At 39.5% G+C, this 17,890-nt stretch overlaps 1 protein-coding gene across 3 annotated transcripts in view; it reads right to left on the bottom strand.

Annotated features, from left to right (window-relative positions):
- Positions 1–2,164: 2,164 nt before the first annotated feature.
- The window catches only part of LOC145448248 (myotubularin-related protein 13-like), a 40,157-nt gene continuing 24,431 nt past the window's right edge, over positions 2,165–17,890 (bottom strand). The window contains exons 20-39 of one of the 3 annotated variants that reach the window (XM_080326610.1): positions 17,293–17,537; positions 16,072–16,233; positions 15,425–15,589; positions 14,549–14,745; positions 13,654–13,787; positions 13,165–13,317; positions 12,598–12,723; positions 12,344–12,532; positions 11,156–11,301; positions 10,945–11,086; positions 9,967–10,105; positions 8,136–8,260; positions 7,331–7,471; positions 7,181–7,269; positions 5,830–5,923; positions 5,659–5,745; positions 5,369–5,494; positions 4,605–4,697; positions 4,026–4,157; positions 2,165–3,385 (exon numbers count right to left, since the gene is read on the bottom strand). In XM_080326610.1, coding sequence (XP_080182736.1) covers positions 3,290–3,385; positions 4,026–4,157; positions 4,605–4,697; positions 5,369–5,494; positions 5,659–5,745; positions 5,830–5,923; positions 7,181–7,269; positions 7,331–7,471; positions 8,136–8,260; positions 9,967–10,105; positions 10,945–11,086; positions 11,156–11,301; positions 12,344–12,532; positions 12,598–12,723; positions 13,165–13,317; positions 13,654–13,787; positions 14,549–14,745; positions 15,425–15,589; positions 16,072–16,233; positions 17,293–17,537 — 2,781 coding nt within the window. In that variant the 3' untranslated portion in view covers positions 2,165–3,289. Of the gene's footprint in view, positions 3,386–4,025; positions 4,158–4,604; positions 4,698–5,368; positions 5,495–5,658; positions 5,746–5,829; positions 5,924–7,180; positions 7,270–7,330; positions 7,472–8,135; positions 8,261–9,915; positions 10,106–10,944; positions 11,087–11,155; positions 11,302–12,343; positions 12,533–12,597; positions 12,724–13,164; positions 13,318–13,653; positions 13,788–14,548; positions 14,746–15,424; positions 15,590–16,071; positions 16,234–17,292; positions 17,538–17,890 lie in introns of all 3 variants that reach the window. The other 2 variants (XM_080326609.1, XM_080326608.1) reach the window with 2 other exon arrangements.

Here is a 17,890-nt window from a genome sequence, read left to right as displayed (position 1 = left end):
TATTTAACCAAAAGTCTCAAAAAGGAGGACATTTAGGCGTCCTCCGAGGACACTTACATAATAGAGGACAAATCCTCTCAAGAGGACGTATGGTAACCCTAGTCCACGGTAAATTGTGGATCGAAGTGACGCTCCATATCACTTGGAGCGAAAAAGCACCAGTGTAACTAGCAGGCGCGTAGCCAGCAGAAAGAGAGAAGTTTCATAATTTGCCGTGTCTACCTAGAAATTTTGGATGTAGAATCGGGGTTCCGATATTAAAATAGGATGAGATTCGGGCCAATTCCGCCACTGGCTACGCTGCCTCCTTCAACTAATTTTCTTCTATCAGTACATCTAGACATCTGTGTCGCTATATATTCGCTATCGAACGAGCTCAGAACCAGACTTGGACAACTGGAAAATTTCCAGCCTTTTCAAATTAGATTAGAACTAGAATTAGAGCTACACAACTTTTCCCAAATTAGATTAGAATTAGAATTAGAGTTGCACGATGTTTTCCAAATTAGATTAGAATCAGAATTGGAGCTACACAGATTTTTCCAAATTAGATTAGAATTAGAGCTACACACGTTTTTCCATATTAGATTAAAATTAGAATTAGAATTACTGAATTCGCAAAAACCTGGAAATTGAATGAAATTGTGAATAAGAAATAAATACAGCCAAACTTCATATCACATCACAATGCATTCTCATAACCATGACAATGGTTTTACCAACACGAGGTCATATTTTGGGGCCGGATATCTGATTTGTGATTTTGGAAGAATGCGAAATAAAGCAGTTTGAAATGATGAACCTGATTTCCGTTTCAAATTAGTGTTGTTGTTTCTAAAAAAGCTATTTGCCTGTGCCCAACAACACTTTTCCTCACTAGCTGAAATGACTTCAGCGATGGCAACAGTATAGAAATTAAACATGGAACGGCAACGACCGATTTTGCAGCTTCGTTCCGCTTCGCGGAGGCTGGAGAGGAGAATTGTTTTGCGTAAGCGACTGTACGATTTCTGGCAATCCAAAAGCTATCTTCCCGAGCGCAGAAATTATTGAATCTGGTCTTGATCGAAAGCTACTGTTGCACCGATTCTGAAAATATAAATTTAAATTATGATCAGGCACTGATCCACCTAGAATCTGTTCTCCAAGTCTGAAATATCGGCATTGTTCAGAACAATCGGGTAACCGCAACACAATGACCATAACAGTGACCCGTTGCGACTCTCTGATTGTTCGAACAATGCCGATATTTCGACTTGGAGGACGGATTCTAGGTGGATCAGTGCCTGATCATTATTTTAATTTATATTTTCGGAATCGGTGCAACAGTGGCTTTCGATCAAGACCATATTCAATAATTTCTGTGCTCGGGAAGATAGCTTTTGGATTGCCAGAAATCCTACAGTCGCTTACGCAAATCCACTCTCCACTCCAGCCTCGGTGAAGCGGAACGAAGCTGCAAAATCGGTCGTTGCCGTTCCATGTTTAATTTCTATAGCAACAGCATTCCATAGATGATGAGTCAGCTGATATGACTAAGCATATTTCCTTGACATGCAATGGCGCGGACACTGCCATGACCGAGATACTTAGAAAACGGCCTAGGGTCATGCCTACGAGTCTATTGCCACTAGTCATGGCTACGAGTTCTCGAGCAGGAGCAGCCTTGAGATGAGGAAAACGATTTTCTCTTTTCCAGTAACTCAAAACATCACAGTCCATGCCCTCGCTCTGTCCTGCGAAATATCTTTTCACCTCGTCCTCTAATATATTTTCTTTTGTTAGATCTGAAGTAATCATCCTCTTTTTGTTGTTGTAGTTGAGAGCATGAAAGTGAACAAGCCTGTGAGAGCTATCTATATTTCTTTGCTGCTGTTCTGTTTGTGATCGAAACTAGAATGTTGTTCGCATACTACAAGCTACTATGCCAGGATGGCTATCATTCGTCACACAATATAAGCGTACGGTTTAAGTTATGCGATGGCGGCTTGTCACTAGATTTCCCTCTGCGCGAGAGGGGTGTACTTGTTAAGTCGATGCAAAATTCCGCGGAAAAACAGGCATTTTCAGGAAAACAATGAATTAGATTAGAATTGAAATTAGAGCCTGCTGTCTCTGTCTGAGTCTGCTCTGAACACTGCCAAACGCGATTTCAACACACACCTTATCAGTAACTGCAAAAAACAGATAGTTTTATTCTGACATAGCGTTGGCTACACATCACCAAATGAAAAAAAAAAACGCGACACCACAAAAAAATGTTCCCGGATAATAAATACTATGTAGCTCTCGGCTCGGTTAAAACCAAAGAAAAAGCAGTAAAGAAAATTAAACACTACAAAACGAACGGCCGACGTTTCAATTGCTCTACAAAGCAGATTTACAGGGGGATTTGTTCCAGGTTTTTACTGAGTTAAGCATAACTAAATGGTGTATTTGGCGCAATACTGGATAGCACAGATGTTGTAACGACTGAATGTGTTGCGCAACATGTTGCGGGAGATGTTGTAACTACTGAATGTGTTGCGCAACATGTTGCGAGCCAACTTTAGATCGAGATACTTTTGTTCATAAACCTGGCAATCGTTATTTATGACAATTACATAATCAATTCAAATCGCAAAGTGAAGAAAATATACGTTAATCGAAATGGAACAGTAAACACACATACCCGAGAACAGGCATTAAATGTAAGATTGATAGAATCGCTCATAACCATACACCAACTGGGATGGCTGGGCTATAGCCAACTGAGGCATAATAGTGGGTGGTATTTTGACTGAGAATAACACACATAAATTGCACTGTTTGCGTTTCTTAAGTAATGGAGAACTCGGACATATATAAGCTGCTGTTGGAGATTTCAATATTGCAATGCACGCTTCCTAATTGAGAAATTGGAATTGGGACAAACATGATGGATGCAAAACTGACAAAACTTATGTTCCGCGGGTACGTGACCAGTATGTTCACTAGAGCTCGACCGATATGGCATCTAGGCGCATTTCCAGAATTCACGAAAAAGCTAGAAAGGCTGCATCTGAACGCTTGTAAGCTATAAGAAATAGATCAATATTACTACCATGTTGTTACATCGCAAAAATTGTTGATATTTCCCACCGTTAATGGCTGACACTGATACCTCTTTCAAAGTGCGATATAGACTTGATATTATCGGACAGGCTTTCATTTTTACTACCATCGACAGATCTCAAATGACCTCAACCATTCCATTGTTATTCGGCTGGGCAGTTGCGATTGTGACTCAAAATTCGAGTCCGGTTAGAGTTCACGCTTCTAACGAGCTCTGAATCGCATCGATCCATTTCTGGGCCGCTTCCTCACTGTCGGCGATAAAATGGAATATTCGTTTCGATGTTTTGAGCTGAAAAAAACAACTTGACTTTTCACAATGCAATGAAACTGTGAAATGCTAATTGGTTTTTAGCAGGGCCGGTCAATAACAGGTCACTTTTGCTTTATTATAGAACATGCAAGCTTTTTCTTACTCGCGATACTTACACAAGTGGCTATTTTTTAGACCACTTCCCCTTGTAGTTAAACAGTTTTTAGACAAAACTACTGACTTTATACACTTGGAATTTTGAAAAATAAGAATGCATAGCTTTTATGAGCGAAATTATCATAAGAATCCACGTAAAACGGAGATAATATATTTTCAAAGAATCTACATCAGTGGTTCTTAACAGGTGTCCCACGGAACCCTAGTTTTAGGGGTGGTAAACACACACACTCGACGCAGGCATCTGATTTATGAATTGTGACACGCCTGTCTTGGCCAGTAGTGGAATTTGTGACTGTGGCAGTGGTGCGTCTTGTGCAGGGCCAGTACTTCGACCTTCCATGCTTTTTAATTGCCGACATTCAGAGTGTCCGGCAGTGCTGTATTGACACTTCAAGTTTTCAAGAGCTCAGTATTTCTAACGGCACGCAAAAACGGCTTGAAATGAAATGTGGACAAGACATAATAACTTATAACAACATACCCAAGATGAATAACCAACCTCAAAAAACGCATTATCGCCGGTCCCTTTGGGAGCCCCAGACACGGCCGCAACCCTTTTCACCGACTCCACCTCTTTCATGTCGAAAATATTTTTGCAATTGTGATCCAGACTGGATTCGTACTGCCTCAACTGTAAAGGAATCAGAGCTACGTTAGCAGTACGACAGGCCAAAATCGAGTATCCGAGTGTTTCCGTTCTGAATCGAGTATTAGGCTTTGAGTAGTACTCGTTGTTATATACACCTTTCATGCGACAATTAAGATTAGAATGCCAGTCCTACGTGACATTAAAGAAAATTTGGTATTTTTGACCATGCCTATGTCATTGCACTTTGTAACAATGCTGTGAGTTGATCGCGACTTCGCAGAAGCGTCATTCCCACGAACGTGCACAGATTTTTACTACACGTTTCTTACGCTGCGATATGACCGATCGAGTTTCAAGGCTCCACAGTGGAAATAGCATCAAATGTATCATTTTCTTTGATAACTCCACTATTAGCGGCATGGAGCGTAAGATTTCAATACTCGCCCAGCCTTAGTTAGCGGTGATCTTTCCGGAGAACAATTTCGTTACCTGATGCTTGGTGGAGTCCAGCACGAAAAATCGCTGCTTCCATCCTTTCATGAAAGCGCCCTGTTTCCAAAGCGTGCCTTCGCATGTTCGCTCCTGGAATAGTAGAGAAAATTCGGGATCGCTCTCAATTGCAATAAACCTTTGCGTGTTCGTAGTTGATACTTTTCAGAACGAATAAACACAGAGCTAACGCTACATTTTGTCATTTTTATACCCCGATGTTAGCGTGCTGCAGTTGTACACATACATGCACTTGAACGTCGTCATCAAGAACAGTGTCGAGTCGCGAGTCATTGAAAAATTTGACTCGAATCGAGTCAAGTTAAATCTTCGAAACCTGCGACTCTTACTGAATCTTTTGTATAATGGGCTCGGAGCCGATGACAAAATGACTAGAGTCGACTCGAATGAAATAACTTAACTTCACTGATGACAAAATGAAAATGACTCGATGAAAAAATAAAAATGACTGGACGACATGAAAATGACTAGACTTGACTCAATGTCAATATGAAAATGACTTGACTCGAATGAAAATGACTCGACTTGACTCAACTTGATGACAAAATGAAAGTGACTCAATGACAAAATGAAAATTACTTGATTCGAATGAAAATGACTCGATTTGACTCAATGACAAAATGAAAATGACTTGAGTCAAAAGTTGCTATCCGAGAATGACTTGCGACTCAAAACGTAGCGGCTCGTTCACAACGCGTCTTTCAGCACGAATTGACGTGTCAAGAAATGACAAGCAAGCTGACCTCGGACGAACTAGTCTGCAGCTGATAGATGGAAGAAGCGTCGAACAAATCCAGAACTCCGGGCCGCAGAGTCTCTCCGTCGAACTCTTGCATCAAAACGATCTCGCCGTACTGATCGTTTGTGACCTACACAAAATTCGGAGTATGATATTGGGAAAAATTCGACTAAGTATATGGCTGCGCAAAACCGAGCAATTCAGAATTTCATTCGATTCAACAGTTTCTGCAAATAATTCTAATTCTAGCTGAAAATTCCATAGTTGTCAAAATCCAACAAGACTGAAACTCACGTTATGTGTCGTAAGCGCAGACGCAAATTTCCGGCTCAGTATTCGTGATTCTTCTCTAGCCGTGACGACGGGCAAAGGAACATTGGCCTGTAGACAATAAGCGAGTTTGTAACACGAATAGCCCAACAAATAACGCAAAACAAATGTTTCACTGACGGAAAAGGTTCTGACCTTTTTCTGCCCGGCTTCCTTGAAGATATCGCGAAACGAAAGCGGTTCCTGGCCCAGTTCCTTCATAAGGCTATCCACTTGATGTTTGAGGGAGCTGAAAACAAGAAGATCCAGCTCAGTCATGGTCATTAATGAAATATCTCTACTGAGTACTCAAAATGCTGTCTACATTAGGGTTGTTCAAATAGAACATTTTCCTTCTAACTATACTGGGTGGTCAATAAAATGGTTGCCTAAAAAATGTTACAAACCAAATTTGGCTCAAATCCAACCCGTAGAAGCGGAGTTATTGGAGTACAAAATTTTCGATTTGGAAAATCTAGTATTTACGGTGGCAAATTCTCAAACTAATCACGTATACTTTTACTCCGCTACTAATGGTTGGAATCGAGCCAAAATTAATGTGTCGTTTTTTTAGACAGCGTTCAACAATTTCACGGGGTTGACAGTAAATTTGAATGAAAACAAAAAAAATAATTTTTTTAATACCTTCAAAATTTTTAAACTGTAATAGCTTCTACAGGTTGGAATTGAGCCAAATTCGTTGTAAAGCATTTCTTTAGCCCGCCTAACAGTTAAAAAAAGATTTATTTTCAACTACTTACTGGGCCTTACCGACTTTCCATTGAACTCAACTGGTAATCAATACTGCCGCTACTGCCGAGTACCAGGGCGGTAATCACAAGGTTCTGACTCACAAGTCAATTTGACTTTCATAGTTTTGACTCGAGTCAAGTCGAGTCATTTTCAATTCACCAGTAAGTCAAGTTCAAGTCAGGGAGCAACAGGCCGAGTCCGAGTCATAGCGTTCACTGTTCAGTATCTAGTTTAAGTGAGGTTCAACACACTTCTGTGAAACTCTTGGGTGGTATCGAAGGTCTCGGATTCATTATACTCATTTTTCTCACTTTACACCTGTTTATTTGACAGTTTCTGGGCTTATTTCTCAACCATCAGCCCTGATATATTACACTTGAACAAGTCATATGACTTAATTGGTCGAGTCATGAGCAATGACTCGAGAACAAGTTGAATTGAGTCATTTTACATGATTAAGAAAATGACTCGGTCAAGTCGAGTCAACGAAAAATTGAGATTCGAGTCACTATAACCCTGACTTGAGTACCAACGATGAATTTGCGAGCCAACTTCCACTTGTACAAGAGAGGAAATGCACCACATCAACTCTACTTCTGCTCGAGTCCCAACCATGACTACATTAACCCCCTCTGATCGAGCTTCAAATCTGGAACATTTTCCTGGTAAGGAATAATCACTGAACATTATTCATATTACTATCAGTACCGAAACTGCTGAATAATCATCGAAAAATTATAATCATTGAACTCACTTGATTGTGTTTTGCTGAACTTCGAATACATTGTCATATGCGGGGTTGACCACCCGACGTCCAGAGGGAACACTCCACCCTTCCCCAGACTGAAAATCAAGATGACACTTTGTTGACATCGTAATCAAACAAACAAACACACAAACAAACCTCTGGGGCGTCGTTTGGGCTTGATTTTGTGCTGAAGAATTCGCCCAAGAGGCCATCATATATGGGGCAATCGGCAAGGGCTTCGCATGTCAGATACGGCCAGACCACCATTCGGCAAAGTGCAGGTATAGGACGCAATACCTGAAAAAAACACTATTTTCTCAGAACCTACACCGAAAGTAAGATGCGCGAGGATTATGTTCGCTTTCCTATTCAAAATCCAACAATTGTAACAAAATTTGCTGAAAAATTGATTGCAAAGTTACCGAATAAGCAGTGGGCACCAATTTCTTTCAGCAAACAATTAAACCTGACATCAACATCAATTTGACTCAATTCCAACCAGTAGAAGGGAAGTTATTGGAGTACAAAATTTCGGATTTGAAAAAATTAGTGTTTACGGTGGACAATTCTTCCATTATTGATTGTAGATCTACCAACCGTAAATACTATGATTAGAAATATTGAATATCAAAAATTTCGCTTCTACTGGTTTGAACAGAGACAAATTTGTCGTGAATCGTTTTTTCAGACAACCTGGCAATTTCATGGAGGAGTCAGGTAACCGAACAATTTTATCAAGTAGCAAGTAAATATAAAATGTCATTTTTGAATAGACCTAGGTCTAGGCATTATTTCGAGCGGTTTTGATTTTGGACTATATCTATTTCCTCTTCACAGATTTCAGCGTTTTAGATAGAACCAGGCAAAGATCTCTGACACCGCGTCCTAACAGTATAGGTAAAAAGGTGAACAACAGTCAGTAACACATCGTAGAAGCAATCAGAGCGATTCACAAACTTACAGTTTGTGAAATATGATTTGAAGTTGAATAAAGTGGATTGTGGAAGACTTGTGATCTGTTCTGTGCCAGGCGAATGTACTCCCATAGAGACAGGATGCGTTCGTGACCTTCCCAGTCTGCGGTACCTGCAAACGAAGTATCAGAGAGAATGAAATGAGTAGGCCTATATGAGTGATTTCGGAGAAGTAGGCTTCAAGTCAAGTATCCGCGAATCACTTTCGTGACATCATAACAGCAGGCAAAACGCGGAAAGTTCAGACATGTGCCTTCCACACGATCATCAAGAATATGATGTCATCACATTAAACTTGATTTGCTATTTTCTCATGCAAAACGGAAAAAAATGAATATTTACTGCAAATCAGAGCGACTTATGCTGTTCCATTTCAGATGCCAATTAGAAATGTAATGTACGAATATAAGTGCCACTGTGATTACGGCTACGCGAGAAGAACGTCAAAGCGTTTGCAGGGACATATAAACCAGCATGTCCCTAGCTTTATAACGACACTCGCATCGCGCTCGGTGAAAAGCTCAACCTCGACTCATCCGCTCAAGCTTGTTGCTCAGAAATCTAAAACCATAAATTCTGCCATTTACAAACATCTGTTGGATAATTCCGCTAGTGCGAAAAATTATCGAGACGGCAGATTTTGCGTCTTCGCGAGGGGGCTGTTCACACTTTCATTTGTGTGCCTTGGAGTCGACTTTTATCAAAATACACCAGCTAAGACTTTGTCAACAAAAGGAGTTCGTGTACCATTTAAAAACAGTACATTGAACGTTCTGGTATACGAAATTTCAATGATTGTGATGTCATATTTTGTGATACGATTGTTGATATACGATGTTCTTTTCCATTCTCTACTAGTTGCTGACGATTAACCCTGACGAGTGTCAGTCGAAAATATTCGGGTTCATTTCAATATGGATAATGGATATACTATTCATTTGAGAAATGTGAGGCTTCAGCGTGAAAAGCGGCAGTATTGTAAAGTTCCTAAATCGCAATTGAGCTTATAAATATTGGAGATCGAACTATCATTTCAGAAATACTGGGATTTCCAATCATGCACCATTGAACACGCCGTACCACCACGTCCACAACAGTCATAATGCGACTAATAGTATCGCTCAACAAGGTAACATTGCAAAGAAGACCAAGTCCGACACCCTGATAACTATGAAATATTCGGAACAGAACAAACAAATGAAAAACATGAGGGCATGCTCAGTGGTCACCTCCGACTAGGCTTGTACAAACCACTGGATCTTCTACATTCACAACAAGAACTAAAACCAGAACTTAACACCTTTAAAAATCAGCATCTAACTAAAGCACATCTACCTATTAACTGATATTACGAACTACTGAATTGCTAATGAGCTAAAAATATTGAAGATAAGATCAGCATTTCAAAACGATAGGGTTCCGGCTCCCAAAACCCACCAACTGTATAGTGGTGATGACTCTGAGCTAGCAATGACCGCAAGAACATCACACAACAGAAAATTTGCTTTTAAATTATTTTAAAATTAGTCTGAAGAACTAAAAGTTCACTTTTTAACATCCACAACTAGAGCTAGGAACCAGTAGCTGGTTGAGCGTCAACTAACCAGAATTGTAGTTTGTACAAGTCTGTCGCCAACACCATCATGCGAAGCGAGAAATTGGCTAATCAATCCATCACCCAACACACCATCGACAAGAAAGCATCCAGATATCACAAAGCACATGCAATTGCAACCCCAATTTCAACTCGGCTACAACAACACCCACCGTTCACCGAATTTCGAATTGACTTTCGCAGAAGCTCGCTCTTATCTTTACCGATCAGGATCCCTGCGTCCAGACGCTCGCAGTCCGAGTCAAGCAGGAAAGTGTTGAAACGATTCGACGTGGAATGGTAGGCAATGGTTTGGAGGAAGATACCGTTAAACTCAAACGCGAGCGGGAACTGATTCATAACCTGCACGCAGAGAAGTTTTTTTCATATTAGATTAGAATTGTGGCTAGGTCTACAGACTCCACACCTTTTTTACTAATTACGTTAAAATTAGAATCATAGAAAAACAATTACAATTAGTACTATAGCGTCACATTTGTCTGCAAATTTGGTAAAAATTAGAATCATAGGTACACGTTTTTTACAAATTAGGATACAACGAGAATCATACGTCAACATTTTATTTTACACATTAGATTAAAATTGGAATCATAGGTTAACTTTTTTACGAATTAGATAAAAATTAGCGTTATAGATACACATTTTTCAAGAGTATATTTGTGATACGATTGTTGATATACAATGTTCTTTCCCATTCTCAACTAGTTGCTGACGATTATCACTGACGAGTGTCAACAAAAATATGCGTGCTCATTTCAATATTGACACAGCCTACTATTCAATTGTATATTGAAGTTCTGTACCTCCAGGAAGCTCTTCAAACACACAATTTTACAAATTAGATTTAAATTATAATCATAGGTACACATTTTTTCACAAATTAGATTCGGTAATATTGGAATTACTGATTTTGCAAAAATTCGAAAATCTAATAATATTCCAAATTATAAAAAGTATACAGTAAAAATCAAGTTCATTCAATATCAAAACAGATTCCGTTCTCATAAACATGATAATAGCAAATGTGCGTACACAACAAGCTTGGCTCCTTTTGCACTACGCACTATACACTTCTCCTGTTGCATTTTCAAGAAAATCAGATATCAGATTAGAATTGAAATGAGAGTTTAGAAACATTTCATAAATTAGATTAGAATCAGGTTCAAAATAGTTCGTCACACCTGATGTACGCAGTCCAGAAACTGCAGGAATATCGGCGTAAATCCAGTGGAAATATCTTGGTTGAAGTTATTCCTGTGGCTGAACCGATGACCGAACGACAGCCAGTCTTTCCGCACCAGAGTCTCAAAGCCTTTTATGGTTCTGAGAAATGATTTTGTTCGTTGGTCAAGTTATGAATCTAAAAGCACCAAGCTGAGAGAATACATCTACCTGAAATATGGGTCGGAGAGCAATTGAACCAACGACGTAATCTGCGGGGTTTCGTCCCATCCTGTTTCAAGCGCGATCATGGCCGATGCCGATTGAGTGTCAAGAATATCAACGACTGATGCGGCAGAAGACAGTAGTGAAGACAGCTGTAATTCAGGCATTGGGTTTTAGTCACTGTTCAGCAGGGTTGTAATGACTGGAGTCATTTTCTATTTTCAAGAAAATCAGACTTGAATTAAATTGTGTATTGCAGGGTTGTAATGACTCGAGTCACGATTTGTTGATGACTCGACTTGAGTCATTTTTTAAAATGTGTAAAATGACTCGACTCGAGTCAATTTTTCATTTGACTCGACTTGTACTCTAGTCATTGTGCAAGAATCGGACCAAGTCATATGACTCGAGACTAGGACGGCCAAGACAGACATTTCATTGTAATTTCGCAGAATAGTAAATTTACCACATGATTGGTATTTCGTCTATCAGTCCTGATATTTGGAAAATAGGGCCAGAAACTTTCAAGACAAAGAAATTTTCGATATTATGAATGCGAGCCATTCTATATCACTCAGGCAGAGTAAATTGAACTGAACAGTGAACACTTAGCACAATGACATGGACTTGACTCGGTGGTGAATTGAAAATGACTCGACTTGACTCGAGTCAAAACTATAACAGTGTGATTGACTTGTGACTCGGAGCCTTGTGACAACCCTGGATATAAGATTGTCATTAAAATGGGAGCACAGAAATGTTTCACAAATTAGATTAAAATCGCAGCTGAACTACGGCTAGCCGAGGCTTCTGTGGTAGGATTGAAGTATTAAAACTAAATTTTTGTTGAGGAAATATTCCGTGGTGTTAGGGTGTATATATTTATCCACAGGAGGAGTTCCAGTACCATCTAAAAATAGTACATGAGCTTGAGCGCTCTCTCTGCCCTGATTATACAAAACTTCATGCTGGTGACGTCATATTTTGTGATGCGATTGTTGACATACAACGTTCTTTCCTATTCTCTACTGGTTGCTGACGATTACCCCTGACGTGTGTTGGCAAAAAATGTTCAGGCTCATTTCAATATCAATATACTATTCCAATATATGCAATGCTATCAATCTATATTCTCCAACACACATACGGCAATCTGTCTGAATGCAATCAAAATATGTAAATGGCAATCTCTACCTGGTGCAACCAGCCGCTGTCCTCCACGGCGGTGCGGAACGAGTCCGGCTCCGGCCCGTGCAAATTCCTGGCGACCTCCATCGGAAGACAAGCTTTAAGCAGAGTCTTGTAGCTGCTGCGAACTTGCTTGGCTTCGGGCACGCCAAGACTCACAAACCTGACGCTACCCCTCAGTTCGGTTTTGATAGTCTGCAACAAGAATTCGAAATAACTCATATCCTACAGTCTGCAGCCAACCTCGGAATGCGACATACCTTAGCAATGTGTTTGTCTACAAACACAAACAACTCGGCTTTTTGCATCGCAAACGACGCCGACCGCGGCCTCAAAGTATCAGAGGAACTCGAATTCTGTTTTCCCAACAACATCTTTCCGCCAGGCTGTGAGAGAAACAATTCAGGTGCATAACTGGAAAATTTTCAGCTTACCCTAATTAGATCAGAATTAGAATTATAGATACAGCTTTTTCAAAATTTAGATTAGAATTAGAATCATAGCTACAGTTTTTTCCCAAATTACATCAGAATTATAGCTAAACCGTTTTTCTCATTACATTACAGTTTGAATTGTGGCTAAGCAGCTTTTTTTCCAAATTACACTGGGATTAGAATTATAGAAACACTACACAGCGTTTCCTAATTCAGTGGGAGTTAGAGTGATAGCTACACATTTTTTCCAAATTACATTAGAATAATGAGAGCATAGAAACATTTGAAAAATTAGATTACAATTATATCACAGGCATTTTGATCAAATTACTCTAAGTTGCCAACTAGAATTATCTAGCTGTCATAGTCTACAATGAACCCCGAAAACTTTACCTTCAAGGTCGCGTTGATCATGTCAGTAGTGGGTCGCCCGATGACCCTGGTCAGAGTGCCCCATCGTTTGGAAGACTTTAAGCTGATGATGCTTTCTGGTCGGCCCTCGCGAAATGAGCTTTTGAAACCGTTGTTCTTGTTGCGCTTGGTTACCTGTCGACAAAAATTTTCCGTCACCATCCGGTCACAAATTTTGTTGATGGGACTCGAGTCGAGTGTTGACTCGAGTCAAAAGCGGACATCCAAGAATACCTTATTACTGTCAAACATTAGGTCGATTATGCTGACAACTTTTTGTACAATAATTCGACTGCTTGTTCTTGTTCTTCATAAACCAAAAAGTTTTTTGTGTAAAGAGTTGTCCAAATTTTGTCAAAAAAAATCAATTTTTACCTCAAAAATTTTCAGTTTTTGCCTTAAAATACAATATCCCCACTTCTGACTCAGAATCTCGTCACCATTTCGATCGGATGTTTATTGACAAGTCACCTGTTTGTCGTTGGTGGCGACAGAGTTTCCGTTCCCTTCGTTTTTCGTCGGGCTTCCTTGCAGGCAAGCTGCGATAACTTGCATGAAAAATCTTTCCACTTCCGCCGTGGAGCCGGGGGTGCCTTCGTCTGAAACTGCGGAACAAATTAGGTCCAGAGACAGAGTTATTATTTCGTCGGCTATGAAGCACAGCGGGCACTGTCAATAATCACCAAGTCATTAAATAAAATAATATTTAATTGCCATACTGATATTAGATTGACTTAGAGGCCAGATCAAGGTTGGACAGCTAGATAGCTTTCAGCCTTCGCGAATTAGATTAGAATCACAATGTTGGCTACCGTACACCGTATTTTTTCAAATTAGAATAGAATTAGTTAGAAATACAACACAAATCTAATTCTAATTTAACTTGTGAAAAGTTTTTATGCTCGCATTTTAATTGTAATCCAATTCTTGCTTATCCTGAAAATGCTACAGAAGAATTGTATACTGCGAAATTGGCCAAGCTTGCTGTACAGACATGCAATTCTCGTGCTTATGATAATCAACTATGATTTCATATGAAGTAAGCTCATAAATTGTTAGTATTTCTTTGTAATTCGGAATTGAATTTGATTTCAAATTTTTGCGAATTCAGTAACCCTAATTTTCATCTAATTTCTAAATGAAAAGCTGTATAGCCATCATTCTAATTCTAATATAATTAGAAAAAAAACTGTCTCTGAACTTACATGATTATAATTATATTCTGGAAATAACTGTAGCTATAATGCGAATTCTAATCTAATTTGAAAAAGCTAAAACTTTTCTAGTTGTCCATCTCTGCTTTAGCAAGATGATTTCAATGAAACAACCCAGAAAACACAGGACGCAAAGTATAACTGAAGCTCACGCGATCTCGAAGTCTTGTTATGTTTCAGCATAGCGGCCGCCGTTCTCGACCTGAGCGCCCCGGACCTTATGAGGATCCTTTTTGACTTGGGATGCATCCAAATCACGCAGGGGAAGCGGTTCATGTGATGGCTGTGGGCCAGCGATTTCAGGCTTTCGTCCGTCACCGTTTTTGGCACAACGGCGCACACCGGGTAGCTGAAAAATGGACAAAGTCTTAAAACTAGTGTTGCGATAACTCAACTCTACACAAGCAAATTTGTGTATTGCCTCAACTTGTACTCGGGACTGTAACCAGAGTTGCAATGAGTCGAGTCGCTATTTGAATCGAGTCATTTTTTCAAATGCGTAAAATGACTCGACTCTAGTCCATTTTTGCATTGACTCGACTTGTACTCAAGTCATTTTGCATGACTCGAACCAAGTCATATGACGTGAGACTAGGACAGCCGAAACAGACATTTCATTGTAACTTCGAAGAATCGTAAAGTCACCACATTGTTGGTATTTCATCTATCAGTCCTGATACTTGGAGAATAGGGCCAGAAATTGTTAAGACTGAGGATAATTACGATATTATGAATGCGAGCCATTCAATATCACTTGAGCAGAGTTGAAAAAAGTGGGTTAAAACAGGATTGAACTAAAAACTCGACAAAAGGACTTGGACTCGGACTCGAGCCTCTGCTAGCTGACTCGGGTTTGACTCGGTGGTGAATTGAAAACGACTTGTGTCTGGGACCTTGTGACTTGCTTACAACCAATATTTTTTATTTGACTTATAGTTTTGACTCCAGACAAGTCATTTACAATTCGCCACCAAGTCGTGGCAATCTTCTTTTTTTTAATTAATAATATTGTGATTTGGAATTCTCACCTTTTACAGACAGAGAAAATTCCGTTGACCGAAGTCAAACGAAAATTGGTGGTACTGTCGAGAAGCTTCAACCTCTTGTAGTCATGACGACACGCGATTCTGTACATGAAATCCAACGTTTTCTTGTCCGAAATCATCCGCGTCATCGCTTGATCGCTGATTGATCTGAAACGCGACGAAATTGTGATTCCAAGCGATGTAAAAACACAAATAACAGGGGTAAGACGCACGATACATCTTGGGATAGACATCATTTTTCAAATCATGATAACTTAACAACACACTAGTCGGCGTGAGTTCGCGTGACGCTGAGCCAAATTTGTTATGCATCGTTTGTTTTAGACAACTTAACAATACCATGGAGCTGGCCGTAGAATTTAATGTTTTTTTTAAATTTCGATGATAAATTCAAACCTTTTCTAACCAAAAACTTCGCTTCCACTGGTTGGAATTGAGCTGAATTTAGTGTGCATTGTTTTTTTTTAGACAACTTAAGAATTTCATGGGGTTGACAATGACAGCATAATTTGATTTTTTTAAATATCTTTTTAGTCAACCTAACAATTTTATCGTATAGCCCGTAGAATTTAAAAAAAAAGTTGTTCTTGAGCTGTGCAAACTGTACTACTGTACAAAAGTCTGGTCACCTCATTTCTACGTCTGGCACGGATGACTTCTGTGGCATGGTGAAGTCCAGGGTGGATCTGTATATCGTCGACACTTTTCCGTCTGCCGTCATCAAGTTGCCAAGCTTTGGCTGCTTCCCGACTCCTGTTTTTTTCTTGACCTGCTTCATCACACTCTTCGACCTGAAATCGCGAGTCAAACATCAAGATGTGAAAAAATCAGCATGGAATTAAAATCTAATAAGTAGTTCGATATTTTTTGACATGTCAAGATTTGTCAAAATTGTGGCGTTAGGTCAAAATTAGTCAAAATTGTTCACAATTGTTTGTTTCGTAGATTTTGCACTGTCTGTGAACTTATCATTGACATTTCGCAGCTTGTAGCCTACTTTATAGGCCTACCGTTGTAAACGGCCCATTGTCTGCTCATTGTGAATCATAAACGGTCAAATAAAATTAATACCAGAATTCTTCATAGGGCCAGATTTCGTTAAAATATTAGTTTTTTCACTTGAAAATTTGCCTGTTTCTTAGCCAGAAACGTTTTTTCAGGCCAAACTACTTCGTTAGGACAGCCAGTTCCAACCAGAAATGAAGATAAGTGGTACAATTTTAACATTCTGTCGGAAAACACCTAATTTGCATACGTTAGGTCAAAATTTGGTCGAAATTCAGTATGTTTAAATCGACAAAAGTCAAAATTTTGATTTTTTAGGTCAAAATTTTTCTCTTTTTAGGTCAAAAAAGAAATCGCCCTGCTTTTAAGATATAAGATTGATGATTATCGTATAGTTATATTGTACTATATTATATTAAATTGAGGTTGTAACCAGGTCACAAGGTTGCGAGTTACAAGTCATTCGACTCGAGTCATTTTCAATTCACAATCGAGTCAAGTCTGAGTCATAGTGTGAAGACTCGAGTCCAAGTCATAGCATTAACTTTTCATTATCGAGTTCAAGTCAGGTTTAACTCACTTCTATGAAACTGTCGGGTGCTATCGAAGGTCTGGGAGTTTACTATGAATCCTGATATACGAGAGTTGAATAAGTCGCATAGAGTGCGCCGAGTCATATGACCTGATCATGTCAATGGCAATGACTCGGGTTGAGTCAACGAAAAATTACGACTCAAGTCATTACAACCCTGATATATACAAATATTAATATCTATATCAAAACCAACGATGGTTAAAGCTAGATAAATCCTGCAATAGTTGGGATTAGAGAAATATCGACTAACTTGTGAGACGACATGGAAGCGTCCGATCCAGACTTGACAACTTTCAACGACTTCTCCGACGTAATGCTCTGCAACCTGCCGACGGGCGTCATCTGCTGGCTGACGGCAAACACTTGATCGATTGTGCTCGGATTCCGGAGCCACTCGAGCTTGCTCTGAAACGCGAGTCTCTTCTCCTCCGTGACGTCGTCGTCGTACCCGATCACCAGGAGTTGGAAGGTGGAAGACAGTAATGAAACATAGTGCTGAAAAATTTTCACAAATAAGTTATTTACCAGTAAAAAACTACCACTAGAGTACATCGGTGATTCTTTATTGAGTATTTTGCTCTGTGTCGGGTATTATTGAGTCAGAACAATATGAAAGATGTGTCAAGTTCAATTATGTACCTTTTATGCGACCGCGATTAATACATTGCCAGCTCTACGTCACATCAAAGATAATTTGATATTGAAATGAACCTGAATATGTTCGGGTGACACTCGTCAGGGGTAATCGTCAGCAACTAATAGAGAATTGGAAAGAACATTGTATTTCAACAATCGTATCGCAAAATATGGTGCCGCAGACATGGAATTAATACCCCATCCAGATTCAG

Source organism: Botryllus schlosseri, chromosome 10, assembly GCF_051294905.1.
Source record: "Botryllus schlosseri isolate E-star chromosome 10, Bs_hap1, whole genome shotgun sequence".
NCBI lineage: Eukaryota > Metazoa > Chordata > Ascidiacea > Stolidobranchia > Styelidae > Botryllus > Botryllus schlosseri.
Note: the sequence above shows the minus strand (reverse complement) of the source record. Positions and strands in the feature narration are given on the sequence as shown.